We start from the raw sequence: 21,696 nt of genomic DNA, 5'->3' as shown, positions 1-21,696 counted from the left end.
TTGGAAGTTTCTCACTGCCACATGTCCCATGTCAAGTTATGTAACTAACGTTTGGAAATATAAAATTGCCGCCCTCTGAAATGGAACATGATTGTGATCTGTATCCATAGATACACTGAATTAAAAGATGTATGGACACGATGGTCCCCAGCGATCCCTGAAAGCTGCTATTAGTTAGTAACCACTATTACTGGGTTGCCACAGCCAAGGATTCTCTATCATTTGTGTTTGTAGCCTCAGAATAATTGGGCTCTTTGCTGCAGTGTTTATAGCTGTCTCACCCATACTAGCTGAGACTTGGTGATGGGTGATGATCTGGTTTATTGGTAAAATGTCACCTTTTCTAACTGGGGTCTCAATGGAAGGTCTCCTGGGAAAACAATACAATTGCGACTTCCCTAGCACCTTGATGTCTGTACCTGAGCCATTAATTTAATTAACGGTCAGACACCTTGGCATTGGGGCACAAAATACCATATAACTTTAGTTCTCATCCCCACAACCCCACACAGCCAGTGTCTCCAGGAAGCTTAGATCAGAGCACCCACCAGTCCAAAAAGCACCTGGATCGGATGTGGGGGGACTGTAGGGGTAAATGTTGATTATAGTATTTTAAGAGAGGCGTGCCAGTCCTAGGTGGTCCATCACAATCGTGTGGCAACCTTAAATCATGGGTTCCCAATAGGTCCCCAGATTTTTTAAAACTACAGCTTCAATGATGATTTGTCATTCTAAAAACATGCAGAGAATCATGGTAGCTGTAGTTCTACAACATCTGGGGATCGATCTTTTGGGCAACCCTGCTTTAAATGGTGCAGTTTATTTGTTTTTCATTTTTTATTTTTTTTTTTAAATCAATCAGCTGACTCTAACCAATGAGCTAAGCCCTGCACCACTGGTGTTTCCGACTCTGATGGAGGAAGTGACCAGTGTAGTGCCTACATATACAGCGGCAGTGCCCTGCTAGCACCATAAACACTAATGGATCACTAAAGGATCACTATAGGGTACGGAAAATAAATCTTTTCCTGACACTATAGTACCCTGAGGGTGCCCCCACCCTCAGGGTCCCCCTCCCGTGGTGCTGAAGGGGTCAGCGGAATGCGCATGCGCGGCAGTGCCGCACGCGCATTCAAAGTGTCCATAGGAAAGCATTTTTCAATGCTTTCCTATGGACGCTCTGTGTGATGGAGGCATTAAATGCCTCCAGCGTCGCAGATGCACCTCTTGTGGCTGTCCAAAAGACAGCCAATAGAGGCTGGCTTAACCCCAAATGTAAACATAGCAGTTTCTCAGTTAACCCTAGAGGGACCGGGCACCCAGACAACTTCATTGACCTGAAGTAGTCTGGGTGACTATAGTGTCCCTTTAACAATAATGTTATGTTTTGATTTCATTTGATTATCTATCAGAGTATAAATTATTTTATGCACCACTTGTTGTTTTTTTTTTTTATTGTGTTGAATATAAAGAGGTAATTCTGAATAAAACTATTTTTGCGCGTTTTGCATCATTTTATTTTCCAATTCCCATTTGGCTCATAAATTTGTCATATCCATTGTATTGGCACAGAATTGCACCTTTTCTTTCCGGCAAAGTTTTGTGAACGTAATTAACGGTAAATTAGACAGGGATTAAAATAAAAAAAGGCAATCATATACCAAGAGGAATAAAAAGTAGCGTAAAGAGAGTATTTTGGCGCACTACAAGAAAGGCACCACGGATGTGCGTAAAGGATGTAGTAAAGTTTTTCTACGAAAGAATGGTACAAGCACAGAAAATCTATTAAAGTGAACTTAGAACTTTATACACATAATCCCCATAGCTCTACAGCACTAGAAAGAAACGCCAGGCGGTTGCTCAACAGGTACCACTATTTTATGTTTTTTTTTAATGTAAAAATTAAATATTGGTCAGAAAGTACACTAATTGCCAGAAGTAAATTAAATATTTTTTTTTTTTATGATTTTATTTCCAAATGAAGAAGCGTGTTTTTGCACTTGGATATTTTTAAGATGACTAGACTAGTGGAATCAACGTAACTAAAGTTTATGCCCATTTGCCTTGCACATCCATCACTCCTGTTAAAATGCATATTAACAGAATACTGCAATCACCATAACCACTACAGCTCACTATTGCCCATTGTATGGAGTCAATCAGTGCTGTGTTTTCATTTATTTACTTCTTACCTGGGGTGTGCTGGGCACCTTTCCCCTGCTTACTAAGAAGGAAGATCTGTTAGCTGTCCCTAGCTAAGCCCTGTATAGCAGACAGAAATTCCTGTTGGCAGGTAGTGGCACTCTGCCAACCACAGGTGAGAAATCAAACCATTCAAAACCCGTTTGACTCCATACTGGCGCCAGGGAACTCCTTGCACCATAACCACTACAGTGATGTACAGCCATAGTTGTTATGGTGCTTGGAGTGTTCATTATGAATATTTTCTACCCGTGTATCTTTTTTTTATACATTGTTTGAATATAGTAGCTCGTTAAAGTTAGGAGCCAGGTATTTTTAAACTAACTAAGCTTTATATTCAACAACAAATATACAATTCTTAAAGGTACACTGTAGTCACAAGAACCACTACAGTTTAATGTAGTTGTTCTGGTGTCTCTATCCTGTCCCTGCAGCCATGGCAGTGTAAACACTGCCTTTTGAGAAGAGGTGGTATATACATTATAGCCTAGTAACATCTCTGGTGGCAGTCACTAAACAGACGCTAAACTCTCCTCATACAGATGCATTGAATCAATGCATCTCTGTGATTAGCTGCTGACTGGTGCTGTGTGGCGTTTTGCTGCGCATGCAATATCTAAAGACGTTGGGTTGGCTGCTTGGACAGGTGCTTGGACAAAATTCCTAGTCGCCATGGTAACCTTGGCGCCTGGGATTTGTCGAGCTTTGATTTTAACTTGGTTCTTAAAATCAAACCTGCTCAGTTGTTCAAAAGCTTTCAGGAATGACCCTTCTACACCTACAGATTTTGAAACATGGATTGGTTTTAAAGGGACACTCCAGACCCCTATAGTACTTTCTCACTAAAGTGCTTTATGTGCGAAGCATGTGTCCTTTTTGTATTATTTTACAATAAGTGCAGCTTTCAATAGAAATAGGCACTCTTATAAACTAACCTTGTTACACCTTCCTTGTTGTCAATCAGACACAAGGTCCTTTTATTTCCTGGTTGGCTCAGTAGCCAATTGTTTAGAGCTCTCGCCTACTTCTCATTGAGCTGCATTTAGAATTCTGTGTTTGGGCAGCTACAGAAGGTCTGGCCTGGGTTAGAAGGGGAGGGCTTGCAAAGACTTGCAGCTTTTGGAAAAAAAAATTTCAGAGAAACACACAATTACCCCCCAAAATAACTTACTAAACCGATTGATTTATTTATGTATTTGGGCAGTGAAGTATTCGTTTAACATGACTAATGAATATGTGGCTGGGGCAGAAGTTGCTTAAAATATGTTACAAACAGGACTGTACACTAAGTTCACATTTTTATAATGTTTGAGTTTTTCGTAACTTAAATTCAAATGTAAGGCAAAAACAGTCGATATGGGAAAATTCGCCAACTCTGCCATAGTTATTTGTCTAGTTATGCCTCAATTTTTCCATTCTATTTTAATTTGCAAAAATTCTGAGTTTAGTGAATAACCTTGAAAGTAATTTTTTTTTTTTTATGGTGTTGTGAGAATAACCATGAAGGTTTTCCTGATAGATATTTAAAGGGACTCTCCAGTGCCAGGAAAACAAACCTGTTTACCTGGCATTAGAGAATCCTGGAGTGCCCTCCCACCCCCCATCCCATGTTGCTGAAGGAATTAAAACCTCTTCAGCCACTTACCTGAATCCAGTGCTGATGCAGTGGCCGTGCGCATTAGACCTCCCCATAGGAAATCATTAAGTAATGCTTTCCTATGGGGAAAATCTGACACTGGAGGTTCGTGAGGTTTCTATTTCAGAAGCCCTCTAGTGGCTGTATGTTAGACAGCCACAGAAGGGCAGACTTGGAGCTGCAATGTTTTTACCCTGAAACCCCTTTAAAACACTGACCCAGGTTTTACTGTTGGAATTATTAGTGTGTGTGTGTGTGTGTGTGTGTGTGTGTGTATATGTATGTATGTGCTGCTCAATTTATACAATACACAGGTGCCTCATCCCATGGCCCTATTTAGCCTTGTACTGCAGAGAGCCCCAAATTGATTTTTTCCCCCCAGTAAGTGGGTTAATTTCATAAGAGCAGACTTTAGGCTGTTGGAGTAGGACCTGCCAAAGATGGGGTACATTGACGTTGTGGCAGGCTTATGCAATGTATGATCATATAATGTAACTAAACCCCCATTATTTTTGCCTAGATTAGGTTTAAATAAATAATAATTAAAAATAATATATATATACACACACACACACACACACACACACACACACACACACACACACACACACACACACACACACACACACACACTCTCACTCCTAGTAAACCCTGCCCCCACCTCATCAGCTGTCAATCAATTTAAACTGGTTGCTATGCCTACCACCTGGCTCTGTCAAGGCTCACTCCCCGTGCTGTGGACTATATTTTACTGAAATTCCAACCCAGTGAAGATATACTGAGACACATAGGGACTACTTTGTCTCAATAATTTTTCCTACACCTGACGCTCCAAGATGCTGTCTAGAAGTGTCAGTCTCCCAGCTGTCACCAGTGATGGCTGCAAGGTGTTGGCCTGCAGTATCGCAGGACACTCTATAGACTTCAATTCTGTACTCTCGCATATGAGCGAGAGTATAACTGTGACGCTGGCTCCGCCGCGCACACAATAGGACTGGTTTAGGGAAGTTAAACTCTCCTTTCCATGTCATCCCGGGCCACTGGACCCCAAGTAGTCTCGGGTCTTTTGCAAATTATGCTTTAATTATCGCTTTAAGAGTATCCTGCTATTGATTATGAAAATGCAGGCAATGTATAAAATTATACTGTATGAATTGGTTGTGGTTTTTGTTTGTTCCCCATTACATTCTGTATTTGTTGTTTTTCACAAAAGTACATACGGTATGCTGTTTACTTTAATCCTCTCAGAGAAGTCATTTTTATGGAAATGCAACTTTATGGAATGTGTCGCCCTATTTCTAAAAAAAATAAATATTTTTTTAAAAAATGCGTTTTATTAAATTCCTTTTTGTTTTTAATTATCAGTCTGGCTGCAGAGGGACCTCATTTGGGGTATATTTTCTGCTGTCCCTTGTCTGTCAATGCCTCGGCACGCTATTTATAAATAAATTTTTCACCTAATCTATAAATTTGTTGGTTAAACCGCCAGCACAATCTATATATACAATATTGTTCTCAATCTAATAGGCTTAGGTTGTTTGGGGCAGGACTAGTGCCATTGAAGGGTTTATTACAATGTGCAATCAAGTGTGGAACTCTGGAAAGCTTTTTAACCCCTTAAGGAGGTTAGCCCCTTAGCGCGTTGTTGTGGTTATAGTGCCAAGAGTTCCCTGACAAAGTAATTAGGATTTGTCAACTTAAGTTGGTCTTGCCATGTGCTTATGGTGTTTGGAGTCTCACTTTATTGGACTAACCATATATTGTAAAAGGATTACTGCATACTGTAATATAGGGGTGTGTGTGTATGTATATATAATTTGATTGCTTAAATTTTCAGGAATTGTTACTCCCTTCACTGTCCCATGGCATGTCCCACATGTTTTAATTGTGTAAATACAACTTGCTGCTGACCAGGTTGGAAGCACATTGTCCTCCCATCCCCCGCTGTGTCTGTGGACAAGTATGGGGACTATCAGTCCTAGTCCAGCCCCTGGAACTTTATCTTGCAATGATTAGCTAGTTATTATTTTAGTGGCCGGTTTGGTGCAGTTTCCTGAACCCTCAATCATCTCTGTTAAAAAGACATTCATCACTTGACACATATGTTTTTTTTTGTTTTTTTTTTTGTTTGTTTGTTTGTTTGTTTGTTTTAAACCAGCAAGCAAAAAAAAGTAAGCCAAACTTTGAGAACTAAATGTAATAAACCTTTCTAAACTTGCTATAAAGCTGGTTAGATTATATTTTAGGGTACACCTTTACGCTTGGAGAGTTGCGCCCCCCCAACACACAACTTTTTTAATTTGAGTCGAGTCCATTAATGACAAACTGTGAAACATTGTGCACTAGCAGGACAGAGACACCCGATCCTGCTCTGCATGGTCACACTGATCAGACTCCCTCTCTTCTCCCTGTCAGGATGTTGCAAGGTGAAGGGATCTTCCAACTCATGTGTAAATCTGTAAGGCATGCCCAAAGTACTTTTACAGCATTCCTAGGGATAGGCTGCTAGTTAGAAAACCTGCAAAAAAAAATGTGGTTTTGTTTTGTTTTGTTTTTTGTTTTGTTTTTTAAAGCCTGTAGTGAGGTAACTGCCTCATTCAAAGCTAATGTTTTTGAATGCAATAGTTATCTCAAAGTGATGCATGTCCCTTTTTAAAGATGACAGAGAAAAACTACAATTGTTTATTGGACTGACTAGTGCGGCAGCTCATTTGGTTAATGCACCAACTGTGCAACCCATTCAGACCTTTTGCCAATGTAACTATATAATTTCATCCTTCTCAGATCATGAAAAATACCACTAATTTGGTCAATGCACCCCCCTCCCCTTCTATCTAATTACCCATTTGTATTTTGGGGATTGTGCACTAAAGGCTTGGAGCCCCTTTTGGTGAGGAAAGTACAAAATCGGTAGTTTTTTTGTTTTTGTTTTTTTTTATTTGGTAATCTCTGGCATTGTTATGGTGTATGCATTAATTTTGGGTAGTTCCTGAATATGACGTACCAGGTCCAGTTACTACAGACCCAGTGATAGTGGCAAGGGAACTTTACTTGGGTATTAAAAACCAGATGTGCAGTTGTAAACCCAGAAACATTCTTGGACAGTTAGATCATCTTGTGTTGATGCCCCTTTAAGACCTCAAGGGGGCGTTGGTGTCTATGCTTGGCTGTTTGTATTCTATGATTAGTTTGCCAGCAGCCGCCCTGGTTCATTCATAGCTGTCCCCACTGTTACCAGGAGCCACTTCCTTCTCTATTTTGTCTGTTCTCGTTCAGTTAGAGCCCGGCTGGCTAGGATCCCATAGCACACGTTCATTTGTGTCCTGGAGTATACTCTTACAAGGTGCAATGCCAGCAATGTCTCTTCTGCTCAAATCCTTTCTGAATTGTTTAGATTTTTTTATTTTTTTTTTGTACTTTATTTTTGTGTATGTGTAATTTTATTTATTTTTTTTTATAATGGAAACACAAAAAACTAATATAAACGTAAAGTACCAGTAACATTCTATAAGATTAGTTTTACAAATCCTATTTTAAGGACGAATGGCCAAATTGGGGGTAAAAAAAAAAAATAAGTCCAGTTGGCTATGTTTTCATTCTGGCTATTTTTCTGCAAACATTTGACATTCACTTTGAATTCTCGAGTTCACTTTTTGGTGAATCCATCTGGCTGCTAAAGTGGGTTCAGCTCATTAAAAAAAAAAAAAAAAAAAGAGAACTATAGCATTACAAACCTCTGTCCCTAACGCTATAGTGTTATCCTCTGCTTTAAGATTCTGCTGGACACCCACTTTATATACTGCATGGGAGCAATGGACGATCTGAGAATATCACATTAAAGACCATTTTTATTTTATAAGGGGTTAATAATTTGTTTTAAAAAGAGCTAAGCCATATTGCAGATGTAGACTTATTTGTATTAAGTATTTTTTTAATGTAACAATATGAATGTATTCAGTATTCGGCCGTCTAGTTACGCTTTATAACAGTCGTTATATTCCTCACAAAGCCCTATGTTTGTTTAAACTCTGCTCAGTTTGGTTCCTCATACACCATGTTCTTCTTGTCCACCTGTTTCTCACACACTGCAGTATCGAGAAAAAGGACCTAGAGATTGATGTTCCAGGGGAAGCCGAACCCGGAGCTGCCGAGTAGTTTCTCTAGACTCCTGCCTTTCTGATTTCTACCAGTGTCGGGAATGACATCACAGACCAAGATGGCTGCCTCCTGACTCCTGATTGAAACAGTAAGATTAACATATATATATTTTTTTATTCATGCTCTGTGTGAAAACCATTTGTACCATATAGGAGGCACATTCAGAAAATGACAAATTCTATATAGGAACGTTTCAGTTTTTTAAAGGAACGCGAGACCAAAGTTCCCTAATTTTCATTCATTGTTCTTATACATTGAAGTTCTGGTTGTGGTGTGTGTTTTGTGTTGTCCTGTTTTTCTAATATCTAAGTTTTATGATCGGTGATTTTGTATATTAATGACAGAGATACAGTTTTACCATGCTTTCTGGGGCATAGACTAATTTTTCATGTCGCCTTGTCTTCATATATCCGTAAAATATTTTGGCAGCTATTGATGCATGACACAGCATTACCATTTGGTCTCAATTAATGAAATGGCACAGTCCATAGCATGATATCTCCAAATCAGTTGGCAAATTTTATTGAATAAAGGGATGCTTCTTCTTATCATAGTGGGTATATTGTCTGGAGTCCCCTAGCACTGTCGTTCCATTCTATGTTAAATTTTAATGCTTAGCAATAGTCCCAAAAGTTCGTCACCATCTGTGCTGCTTGGACTGAGGAATCATTAGCCTGACTGAGCAGCAATGGGCGACTGTAATTGGCTACAAGTGTCAGCTAACCGCTTTCATCCTATCACAGCGCCTATTGCTGGTATGGCTAGAAGGAAGTGACTTAGCCACTCCTTTTGGTGGAGGCCGGGCTGTGGGAAGCCCGCAATCCTCATTCAGTGTTAAATGGTTTAAATATGCTTTAATGAAGGGACAGGGGATTCCACGCACAATAACTTATTCAACAAAATGGTCACAGTGCATACAGTGTCCCTTTTTAATGCTGTTTTGTTTAAACTGTTAACCCATCTATAATTCAGACTGCAAACAAGTCTCTGAACATGCATCTTATTACTAGATTAATGCAAAAAAATGGCTGCTTTTGAGCGGTTTACAGGGAATCATTAAGCCAATATTTTCTTGTTCAAAGGAAGGGTTTATGAACCTAACGATGTCTTATTTTTGTCGGTTGTTTATTGCCTAAACTATTGTATTTGTTTTCTGATTCAGGTTCTATGATTGGTCCTCCTGAAATGGGATGTCGTTCCCATTTGGGGGCCATAAAGGAAAAGATTCTGCTGCTGAACTGCCGCAAACAAAAGTGATCTAGCGACAGGCAAAGATGTCTGTAGTGACCACAGCGGCGCAGGCTCCGCAGGGGCCGGTCAATCTTCCTCCTCCCGAAGTCACAAATTCTAACAAGCCTGGGCGGAAAACAAACCAACTCCAATACATGCAGAATGTGGTGGTGAAAACACTTTGGAAGCATCAGTTTGCATGGCCGTTTTACCAACCTGTGGACTGTATTAAACTAAATCTTCCCGTGAGTCAATGGATCCTACCATAAGTCTATAATCCAAGGATGTTTTTGACCTTGTGTGTGTCTTCAAGTGGCAGTGTAACAACTAGTTCATAGCTTAGACTGCACCAAATGGCACAACAGAGTGCAATTGTCACTTGACAAACAATCCTGTGAATATTCGATTTATAATGGCTATAGACCAGCAGTGGCCAAACAATAGATCCTCCTTCCTATGATGTATTGTCAGTCTTAAAAGCACATGAATCACTTCACCTTTAATTTATTTTTTTTCACCAGCAAGCAAACACTTTTTTAAAAACAAATATACAAACCAAACTAAACCACGAAAACTTTAAAAAGGATTTAATACAATTTTATAAACTTGGACAGATTGCATTATTGGGCACACCTCCCAGCTAAGGGAGCTTGAAAACACGTCCACACACTCACATTTCAGACCAGTCCACTAATAACCCCGTCAGGTTGTTGCAAGGTGAACAGACCTTCTATCTGCACATGTGTAAATATGTCTGGCATGCAAAATGCACTTTTCCAGCATCCCTTGGGATAGGACACTGATTGGTTAGATCAGTGCTGACCTGGGTGGGTGTGGAAAACTTAAGAACCTGGTAAACATGCAAAAAAAAACAACAACATATTTATCTGCTTTTTCAGCCTGCAGAGTGAAGCAACTGTCTCATTCAAATCTAAAGATTTTGAATGAGAAAGTTGTCTCAAAGTGATGCATGTACCATTAAGACTGGCAAAGTATTATGGGAACTGTAGTTTTGCCACTTCTGAGGATCTACCTTCTGGCTCCCACTGCTATTGTCTATCTAACCATTAAGCAAGCTGTAGTTTTACAGCAAACGTTACTCATTTATTACCTTCATTATCTACCATTTAAGCAACCATATGATGTATTGTTGTAAGCACTTAGTGAATACGTCCCCAAACCATGTTTAGGTATAGTAACCAAATATAAAAATATATAAAAACTCTGTCCAAAAGTTATCAGGTGTCGGGGAAGGGGGGGGGGTACCTTGAATAACACATAATGTACGGTATAGTATGCAGGAAACAGTTCAGGGTTACCACTCCGTGTGTTCACTGCTGCGGTCCGCTCAGTGCACTTCAGCTGCATGACATAGCTTGTCCCTCTGAAGAACGCCAAACCCTGCTCCCGCTGAAATAACGTCCGTGCTCCTCGAGATAGTTCACCCCAGTAAAAGACTTTCTCAAGATCTTGAGAAATCCTTTAAAAATGCTGCAGGCACCATCAACGCTGTAACCGCGGCTGGTTCCCTTATTTACCACTGTAATGTCTTAAATGTCTTTTTAGATATGTTTATATAAAAATATAAATATAGACATATAAAATCCATTACAATAATTTATAGCTGAGTTTATAAGATTAAATTAAATGCTTGCAAATATCATTAATAGATTAACTTACCCTCCTAAACATGTCATCATGTCAGCCTCTCTGTCATTTTAACCCCTTTATAACCAAACTTCTGGAATAAAAGGGAATCATGTGTCATGTGTCCTTAAGGGGTTAAGATGGAGCAGTGTCTGTCTCCAAGTCTCTCCTTTGTCCCTTAACATTTAAAAGTACACCTATTTATACCTTAGGTGTCTTCATTTTAGGGTCACCGCAGTTCATATATGGAAAAGTAACTTGGCAAAAATACAAGTCCATAACTAAAGGGTGTACACGTCATGGAAATCTTCCTGACTTAGGTCAAGGTGGCATCTTAAAGTCTGAACATCTTTATCTACTTAGGGTTACCACAGTATATTGTGTACTGAAAGAGTCGTAGCATAGCCTTGAAGCTTGTTTATGCGTTATTGTATTTCATCTGGGACAAAATGGCGTAAACATATTATGCACTGAAGGGAAGTAAGAAGTTATTGCTTAAAGAAACATGTATGAACAACACTAATGTTCCATTTCGAACACCTTGTCAGTTTGCAATATCTCTTAAAGACAAAGTACACAGTTTGAGAAATACAATATTTCATTCTAAAACTTGTAATATTTACATTTGGCCATAACAACACGTTTCTCCCCAGTAAAAGAGGCTTTCTCAAGATCTTGAGAGCCTTTTACTGGGGTGAAACGCATTGATGGTGCTGGCGGCATTTTAGCCTAATATCTCAAGGAGTACGGCCGTTATTTCAGCGGGAGCAGGGTTTGGCGTTCTTCAGAGGGACAAGCTATGTCACGCATACTATACCGTACATTATGTGTTATCAGTGGTACTTGGAGACTAGCACCACCATATTCTCTTGTAGTTTTCAATGTTCCCAATGTTCCCAAGAGTTTTCAATGTTCCCATCTCTCTATTATATTTAAAGGTGGAAACAATATAACTGATTGGATACAGAGGTGCTCGTACCAACTAAGAGCTGGACAATGTTGCAAATTAAGCATTACAATCAATATCATTCTCCCCCATTTCTCTTATAGGAGAGGGAAGGGTGTTTTCTTCAGAGGCATAATTAATTTTTTTTTTTTTCTGTACTGGCAGGACTATCACAAAATAATTAAGAATCCAATGGATATGGGAACAATAAAGAAAAGGCTTGAAAATAATTATTATTGGAGCGCCAATGAGTGTATGCAGGACTTCAATACTATGTTTACAAACTGTTACATTTATAACAAGGTAAGAATGGTGTGTTGGATATTCGTGTGGATATAAAATATTCTGTCTGACTAGAAGTAGTCTTAGTCCTGCAGTGTCATTTTTGCAGTTTGTCTAAAACTGCAGTTTTTACATTGCAGAACTAAGGGGGGCAGGGAGAGTGCACCCAGACCACTTCAATGAGCTGAAGCGGTCTGGGTGCCTGTAGTGTTCCTTTAAAGGGACACTATATAGGCACCACAGCAACTTTAGATTAAGCTGTTTTTGTGTATAGATCATACCTCACTGCTCAATTCTCTGATATTTAGGAGTTAAATCACTTTTGTTTCTGTTAATGTAGCCTAGGCCCTTTTCCCCTGGCTGTGACTGACACAGCCTGCATGAATAAAACTGGCTTAATTTTCAGCCAGTTGTTAACTTATTTTTATAAGTTTGTATCCCCTGCTCTGTAAATTGAACTTAAATCACACAGAGAAGGCTGCTGCAGGGTCTAGTAAGATATTAACAGTGAATGAGATCAGAAATTCTAAATTAAGCAGAATTTGCAATAAAGGAAATGTAAACATTAGATGACTCTTCACATAAAGTGTTTAGGAAGGCTGTGTAAGTCACATGCATGGAGGTGTGATTAGGGCTTTATAAATGGCAGAGGATTGAGCAGTAAGACTGCGGAGTATGATCTATACACCAAAACTGCTTTGTTAAGCTTAAGTTGATTTGGTGACTATAGTGTCCCTTTAAGTATTAGGAAATGTGTAATGTCTTCTTGATAGAACTCTGTGCACTTTCTATAAACTCAACATAATAAAAAGCTAAAATATTTGGTCAGTATGAAATGTTATAAACTCTTATTCCTCTTTGGCATGTGAGACTGTTTGATTAGGCTATCCTCATATTTGATCTTTAATATGCCTATTCGAATGTAGCGTTTTCTCTTCATGTGGTTTTGTTTTTTATTTATTTTTTTGGGGGGGGGGTGTAATATTTTATTTAATGTGTGGGCAACATTCAGCTCTCCAGATTTTGTGGACCCCCCCCCCCCCCCCCCCACCTGATGCTTTGCCACCATTATGGGAGGTGCGGACCACAAAATCTGGACTTCTGAGAGTTGTCTACACCAGTTCTGTAACAAGGAACCACAGCTGTGTTGTTAATAATGTGATATTGTTATTACATATTGTGTAAATGTCTTGTCTAAAGCTTTGACTTCGGTACGTTGGAGCACAATTCAGTGGGTTTGTAATGCTATGTTTGCTGACTCCTGACTTGTCATTGATATTTTCCGTCTGACTACAGCCAGGTGCGTGAATGTGCGTTTGCCTTGCACCTGGTTACCCGGTCTGTAATCCAGACTGATACAAGGTATCTTGATCCTTCTGTGCATAACATTCTATGTAAGAGATCATTCGTAGCCTGTTCATGCAACATTAGGTCCTCCTTTCTACACCCCATTCTCGTATTTCTCGTGTTGAGAGATATATTGAAACACTATTCATATCTGCACATGTGGATTGAATAATAGATCTCTTAACTGGTGTGCCAAAATAAAAAATTATGGTCTTATTTTGTTGGAATGGATACCCCCTAAATAAATTGCAGTGAAGAGGTTTATGTCAAACTTATTTCGATTGTTAGTTCTCCACAATTCTCAGGTGAAAGTTTTTTTTTTTTTTCCTTACAATCCTGTGATAACATAATCTGTGCATTTTATGGGATGGCTTAATTTTCTAAACTGTATCTGATGGGTAATTGTTTCTTTAGTCCACAGATGACATTGTTTTAATGGCACAAGCCTTGGAGAAGATTTTTTTACAGAAGGTAGCCCAGATGCCCCAAGAGGAAGTAGAATTGTTACCCCCAGTGCCAAAAGGCAAAGAGAAAAAATCTGCACCCACAACACCACAGACCCCAGGTATTTTGGCCTTGCTGTACATTTTGTCCTGAGAAGGTCAAGTGTAAGACAGTGACCATCTGATGTAGCCAAACCCTGGCAGCTATCCCTAGATCCCAGCAGTAATCTTGATGGCACATTGGAGATTGCATTAACTGCTCTTCTGTTCTGATCCCTGGAAACAATTGGTACATATAAATTCCATGAAGTCTCTGCAAGGCTGACTATTTTTATGAATACTAAGGAAATTGTCAAATTATAGTGTTTAATCTCATTATTACACAAACCGTTTTCCTGGCTTCTACTATTTGATGTGACACCATTGCCCAGGGGTAGTCAGTAGGTACCTCCCCAGATGTTATTAAACTACAACTCCTTTAATTCTCAGTGAGGTTTTGGCCATTGGCAGGCCTGTTAAATACTCCTGGGCAACAGCAGTCCTGTTTGCCATCTGCATTAATATAGAAATGAACTTGTCTAGAATGTCAACTGCCATAAAGCTTTGCCAGCCCTCGTGGTAATTGTTCCCCCACAGCTGAAACATTACTGGTTTACTAGCCCTGAATTAATTAAAGGCTTAATAAAGAAATGATACCAATATCCAATGAATTCAAACATGGGTTCCATGATTAAACTGTCGCTGACATCCAAAAAGGTATCTGCACCATATTGGTAAATAAAAAAATAATTTGTTAAAAATTCCTATACTAGTTTTTTTTTGGGGGGGGGGGTGGCGTGGGGGTGTTTTTATTATTTTTTCCCTCCCAGATTCAAGTTTAAAAAAATAAATATATTTTCATCTGGGATTGCGTGAACATAAATGACACCGTGCTTCTAGCAGCAAATTCTGCAACGTTCCCAATCAGTGACCGTACCGCTTTAAACACCAACTGCCACTTTATTCAAAAGATGCAACTCCAGTATTGTCACCTGCACAAGGAAACACTGTGTGATCTTCTGGTGGTAATTACTGCTACAATGTATCACTGCCACACTTACTATAGTATAGTCACAGCTCCAGGCAGCAGATGGCTGGATACTATGTTATATCCTACATGTATACATTTATAAATCCCTTTTATCTGAAAGATTCTGCCTGTTACTAGCTGGCCACCCATTACTAGACACCAGGAGATTTATTCTCTCCACATTGCTCCTTCACCACTGCCAGACTGTTTTTTAGGAAGGAGAGTGATTAATTCCTCGAGTGAGTTAGGTGTGGGGCTAATTAATTATTTGTCAACTGTGTAGGTAGGTAGTTGTGAGTGGAGGATGACCATTTAGGGTAATTTTAGAGGACTTGGCTTGGTGAGTTGGTAAAATAGTGTCTGTCCCAGTAAAACCTTGTACACATTCACAAACCTTGCATATTTACATTTTTACACTGTCTATAGAGGAAGTGCCTAGATTTGACCGGGCCCAGGTCTGCCTCGGCTTAAAATTTAACTACATCACAGGTACACGGTCAACTGTAAATTCTATATGAGTGATGTGAGTTTTGCCAACTGCGTGGAATCTGCAATTACGCAAAGGGTTTTTAACTAAAGTGAAACTTCAAAGTGAATTTTACATAGAAGGCTAGAAAACCGAACGGAAAGCCATTTTTTTTCAGTTAAGCTAGTTTGATCTTAAATTTGAAATTCACTTTGAATTCTCACTTGCTGGTGTTACAGATGTGCTTTTTAATGTGCTATATTCGCTTTCTGTCAGTAGATGGCAGTGTTGTGTGTAAATATTGTGTTTGTTTATTTATTTTAGAGATTTTGTTTTTTGTTGTCCTGCACGGTCTGAATTTGTTTTATCATGTCAGTATTACTTTTTATATTTTGATAACATTGTGGCATATTGAAACGGCACTGTTTGTAATGGCTTTTACTCTCCATAGTCCCAGAGCCAGAACTGCCTGTGGAGAAGCCGCCCTCTCCAAAGGCCGCAGTAGTTGAGCGCACTTCCAGTAGACGAGCAGAACCTGCCATGGAACGCAGGAGGGAACGATACAAAGGTATTCTAAAAACTGTCATTACCCCGGCGGCCTTTGTCTGTAATAAAAGGAGTAGAGAAGGGAGCTCTGTGATACTGGAGGTGCAGACCTCCTGCTGCCCTTCTTAGATTACAAGGGACAGCAGACTGGACTTGCCTTTCCACATCCATCACTCTCCTCCCGACCTACTAATACTACAATTTGTCAATGCATACAATGTAGCTGACAACCGCCACAGTCTGTGTATAGGTTCCATCGTCTTCCCCAGTTGAAGGTTATCTTGGGTCTTGAGGAATTTTTTTTACCTTTCTTTTGATTAAAGTGTTACATTTGCGGGTATCCCCTATTTTAGGGAGGGGGGATAGCAGAAGCAGACATCAGCAGTACCACTGCCCACCCAGTCCTGGGCTATATCCGTTGAGATGTGAGCCAGCGGCATTGACTGTTTTTTTTTTTTTTTAATTTTTTCTTGTGATTTTGATAGATGTTACATTTGCCAGGTGGAGACGGCGGAGCGGGGCTAAGGGATTAATGGCAGTATACCCCTGGTTAACTATCTCAAGCCTCTAACCAGGCACGTTGTTGGTTTTACTAGAGCTGATCCAGATATCCATATTTAAACTTTTCGAAAATACTGGTTTCTTTTTAAAGGGTCATTCCAACCCAGGCAGCTTAACTACAACAGTATACTGGAGTGTTTATGGTGTAAGGACTCTATGAATGTAGTACTGCTGGTTTATCTCAAACTGTTAGGACAAAAACAACCAAAAAAATGAAGGATTACCCTTGGGAAGTTTCACTTTTTTAATTGAGCATCCAGAATATTTCTACTCTTATGCAGTGTTTAAAAAGAACTTATAGGGTTAAAAGCAATTCAGAGCAGCCTGTGTCTATTTTCCTTGCACAGTGCTTCATGCTCCTTGTTGTTGGTGGCCATACATATGGCTTAATCTGATGCAAGTAAAATGTTTGTTTAAGCATCTGTCTGTAATTCTACTTCACATTCGATTACTCCTGTATGTGGTATAAGTACACATTTTCTGGCAGTTCCATTATTATTATTATTATTTCCATTTATATAGCACAAACAGATTCCATAGCGCTTTACAATATTATAAGAGGGGGGATTTAACTATAAATAGGACAATTACAAGAAAACTTACAGAAACAATAGGTTGAAGAGGACCCTGCTCAAACGAGCTTACAGTCTATAGGAGGTGGGGTATAAAACACATTAGGACAGGAAATGGCAATCAAATAAGGTGGGAGTGAAGCAGTGCTGGAGGAGAGTAGAGTGCTGTCCTTTAGGAGAGCGCAAGAGACAGGTATGTAAGGTAGAGGTTACTCTGGGAGGCCATAAGCTTTCCTAAAGAGATGGGTTTTAAGGCCATTCTTAAACGATTGAAGACTAGGGGAGAGTCTGATGGCGGTAGACAGGCTATTCCATAGGAAGGGGACTCACTCGCGAGAAGTCCTGCAAGCGTGAGTTGGCTGTACGGGTGCGAGCAACGGACAGGAGTAGGTCACGGCAAGAGTGGAGAGACCGAGAAGGGGCATACCTACGGATCTGTGAAGAGCTATTAGAGGGGCTAGAATTGGTCAATGCTATTTAGGTATGGGTTAGCACTTTGAATTGACTTCTCTAGGATACAGGAAGCCAATGTAAGGACTGACAGAGGGGTGAGGTGTGAGAGGACCGACTAGAGAGGAAAATCAGTCTGGCGCAGCATTCATTACAGACTGTAGCGGGGCAATACGGCTTTTTGGGAAGACCAATTAGGAGAGGGTTACAATAATCCATGCAGGAAATTACTAGAGCATGGACAAGTTCCTTGGTAGCATCTTGTTTAAGAGCGGGGTGGATGCGGGCTATGTTTTTAAGCTGGAATCTACAGGATTTGGCAACATGCTGGATGTAAGGCTCAAAGGTGGGGCCAGAATAAAGTATGACGCCAAGACAGCATTAGTGTAAAACATGGGTTAAACAAAGATATCTGAAAAGGACATTAACCTAACACCTAAACCCAGGAATTTGTGAAAGCCCCTGCTGGCGTTACCTGGGACTTAATCTCTTTTTGTTTCTGTCCATCCAGCCCTAGCCACACCTTTACTGGCTGTGACTGGTGTACAGCCTGCATGAAAAGAATGCTTTCATTTTTAATCAGATGCTGACTTGCTTTCAAGGTTTTTCTCTTCTGCTCTGTGAACTTTAATCACATACAAGAGGCTCCTGCAAACTCTAGCAGGCTATTAACAAAGCAGGAGATACCGATTTTGCATTAAAGGGAGTATGAACATTAGATGACTCTATACAGGAAGTGTTTAGAAAGGCTGTGCAGGGAGGTGTGACTAGGGCTGCATAAACAAAGAGCAGTGAGACTGCAGGAGCATGATCTATACACCAAAACTGATGCATTTAAAATTGTTTTAGTGACTATCGTGTCTCTATAATATAAGAGAAGCATTCACCCCAGCACATTGCAAGAACACTTGGCCGGATATCAGAACCTTCCTGAATATATTATAGTATATTATTATAGTTCGCTAGGGACATCTTTGTTATAGAACATATAGATGGTCCTGTTAGAAGTACTGCAGTTTATGCATTTAGTACATTGTTGCGATGTTGAGTATTGTAGCTGATAGATATGTTATGTTGCACCATTTACCAGGCCACATTGTACCAATGAGTGCAATGACACCTGCTGCATGAATCAATTCTACTGTTAATGTGTAATGCTCGTGGTTTTCAATTCTGTTCAATAATAAATCTGCGCTCTTTAAATTCTAGGTACAACGCAGGCCCCAGTCGTCTCCACAGTGAGCCCTACAGTGCAGCTTACCAACATTGCCCCTCTGATCTCTCAGACGCCAGTCATTGCTGCCACTCCTGTGCCAACCATAACTGCAAACGTGGCCCAACCTTTAGCCGCTGCACCCCCAACTCCTCCACCTGCTCCTGTTCAAGTTACCCCTGTTGTCCCTCCAGCACCCACCGTTGTCAAGGTGAGTGGAATCTTCTATTTGCTGTGATTTCCTTTTTTTGAGATTTCTTTTACGAGGTTATTGCTGGGGGTTTCTTGTATTTGATGACTGAAGGTGTTTGGGTGTGAAATAAATAGCTAGTTTCAGGGGGCTTGTTTTTCTGTTTTCCATCCTGTTTCTCTAGCTGAGCGTCTTTCTCGCCTCTCTAGACATTGATCGTTCCTCTGCTTTAGGCAATAACTTACTATTGGCCGTTCCTTGTCTGGGTTAATGAAACCATGAAATCGGAGTGAATGAACAAAGTAATATGTTTCAATTTCTAATTGTGTTCATGATATACTTTTAATCCTTTTCTCAGAAAAAAGGAGGAGTAAAGCGGAAAGCAGACACCACAACGCCCACGACCTCTGCCATCACTGCTAGTCGCAGCGAATCTCCTGTACCCGTCTCGGAGCCCAAGCAAGCTAAGATCTCAAACAGGAGAGAGAGCGGCGCGCGACCCATAAAGCCACCAAAGAAGGACTTGGAAGAAGGCGAGGTGCCGCAGCACGCAGGCAAAAAGGGCAAACTGAACGAACACCTGAAGTACTGTGATAGTATTCTGAAAGAGATGCTGTCAAAGAAACATGCTGCATACGCCTGGCCCTTTTACAAACCTGTGGACGCAGAGGCCTTGGAACTGCATGACTATCATGATATAATCAAGCATCCCATGGATCTCAGTACTGTTAAAGTATGTCCACATTGCCTGCCCGCTTTTGCATGCTGCTTGTTCTGCCCAGCCGGGCAAGCTGTCTGTGCAGCCATCATTTTGTGTTTTCTGTGAACCTTTCTTTGTGGTGCTTAAGAAGTGGGTAACTGGTAACCTGCATCAGTTGTTGGTCTAGTATACCTAGAGCCATTTAGCCCAGCAGGAGGAAAGTATCCCTCTGGATTGGTTGATCAAACTATGCTTCAGAATGACAGACCTTCGTAATTTTGGCAAATATTCACATTGCCTTTTTGTGTTGTGTGAGGTTTGTCTGAAATGGTCGGTTCCTAAACGAATGTGTAGACCCACCTGCAGACCTATACTAGAGAGGGCGGAAGTCAGTGATGAGCTGTCCTCCAAACCTTCCAGTCTCTCCCCAGATGGCTGATTGTCCGGCTGGTGGACCAGTGACTCGTTCTCTGAGCTAGTAGAGCGGAGCATTGCCGGCACTTACAATAGACCCCTTTCTGTTGTGTGTGTGTGTGTGTGTGTGTGTATATATAGAGCCCACCAACTAGCCACAAACTCCTTGTCTCCTCCCAATTTAATTTTATATATATATATATTTATTACTATGGCCGTGAAATGCCGCCGCAATATGAAGTGTTGTGTAAAGTACCTACCTTTTTATGAAAAATTTCAGAAGTGTTCCACCTTACTAGGACTTCGAATTTTAGAAACATTAATATTTGTCTACTCATTGCAACGTGCTAAACGGTAGAACGTTCATGGTGTTCATTCGTATCAATAATGAGAATATACATGGAAATTGCAGCAGTGTAGAGAGAGAGTGCAAATGTTCAGGAATGGAGGCTCTGTGTGAGCCTGAGGTCTCTTCTTCAAACTGCAAATTATACAAACTGTCGAATGCGGATGCCAGAAAGCTTTCACCCCATTAATTCAATTTTATAATATTTTTTTCCCGGTCATTATAAAATCACATTAAAGGCAGTATGCCTACAAGGCCCACCCATGAGTTCGCTCACAGGGAGTGGAGCATATGTGTGTAGGGGTTGTGTTGTGTTATTGTAGAGGTTTGTGTGTGTTCTTATGGAATGTATAGGGATACCAGTTTGTGTAAGGGATGTAGTGGGTGTGTATAGGGCATGCATTGTGTGTTTGTGTGTAAAGAATGCATTATGTGTTCCTGGGTGTGTTTGTGTGTGTCAGGGATGCATTGTGTGCTTCTGTGTATGTGTGCAAGGGCTGCATTGTGTGCTACAGTGTATGTGTGCAAGGGCTGCATTGTGTGCTACAGTGTATGTGTGCAAGGGCTGCATTGTGTGTGTAAGGGAAGAATGGTGTGTGTGTGTGTGGATGCATTGTGTATGAGTGTGTAGTGTGAAAGATAGGGTATGTGGGGTAGGATAGGGGCTGAGAGAGGAGCAGCTCTTTCTTTTTATTATTCTATTTATTTTAATTTTATATTTTCTTACATCCCCCTTTAGGGTATGTCTTACAAGCCCCCTTTTGCATGTCTTACCCCCCCCCCCCAGCTCCTTGGTGTGTCTCTTTTCCCCTCTGCCCCTCTGTGTGTCTCCCTCACAAGGCCCTCTGTGTGTGTCTCTGTCTCCCCTACCAGCCCTTCTGTGCTTCTCTTGCGCCCCTTCCTCAGCCTTTGTGTGTCTTACACTCCCTTAGAACTCTCCCCTCATGTCCCTGAGTTCTCTATCCCCCCTCCCCCCGTGTCCCTTAGTGGTCTCTCCTCCCCCTAGTGGTCCGTCCTCCTCTCCCTCCCCCTATCTTTCCCTTAGTGGTCTCTCCCCCCACCCCCCTCTCTGTGTCCCTTAGTGGTCTCTCCTCCTACTCGCCAGCAAGTGTATAGATTAACTGACGGTTACCTGAAGTCTCTGATGTGGGTTGTGTGCATTTTCATGCTATCCCATAATGCCACACTGCATCACGAGCAAATACTTGCACACTGTTCTAATAATTGTGTAGCGATACATTTGCAAATAATTTGTCAAGCTGGCTGTTGGCTATAGTT

General features: G+C 40.6%; 1 protein-coding gene across 5 annotated transcripts in view; it reads left to right on the top strand.

The window, feature by feature from the left end:
- The window catches only part of BRD3 (bromodomain containing 3), a 38,273-nt gene that overhangs the window by 6,086 nt on the left and 10,491 nt on the right, over positions 1–21,696 (top strand). For all 5 annotated transcript variants that reach the window (XM_063432838.1, XM_063432836.1, XM_063432837.1 and 2 more), the window contains exons 2-8: positions 7,930–8,084; positions 9,159–9,471; positions 11,985–12,122; positions 13,863–14,013; positions 15,878–15,994; positions 18,765–18,979; positions 19,317–19,691. In XM_063432838.1, coding sequence (XP_063288908.1) covers positions 9,271–9,471; positions 11,985–12,122; positions 13,863–14,013; positions 15,878–15,994; positions 18,765–18,979; positions 19,317–19,691 — 1,197 coding nt within the window. In that variant the 5' untranslated portion in view covers positions 7,930–8,084; positions 9,159–9,270. The remainder of the gene's footprint in view (positions 1–7,929; positions 8,085–9,158; positions 9,472–11,984; positions 12,123–13,862; positions 14,014–15,877; positions 15,995–18,764; positions 18,980–19,316; positions 19,692–21,696) is intronic.

This window comes from Pelobates fuscus, chromosome 9, assembly GCF_036172605.1.
Source record: "Pelobates fuscus isolate aPelFus1 chromosome 9, aPelFus1.pri, whole genome shotgun sequence".
Taxonomy (NCBI): domain Eukaryota; kingdom Metazoa; phylum Chordata; class Amphibia; order Anura; family Pelobatidae; genus Pelobates; species Pelobates fuscus.
Note: the sequence above shows the minus strand (reverse complement) of the source record. Positions and strands in the feature narration are given on the sequence as shown.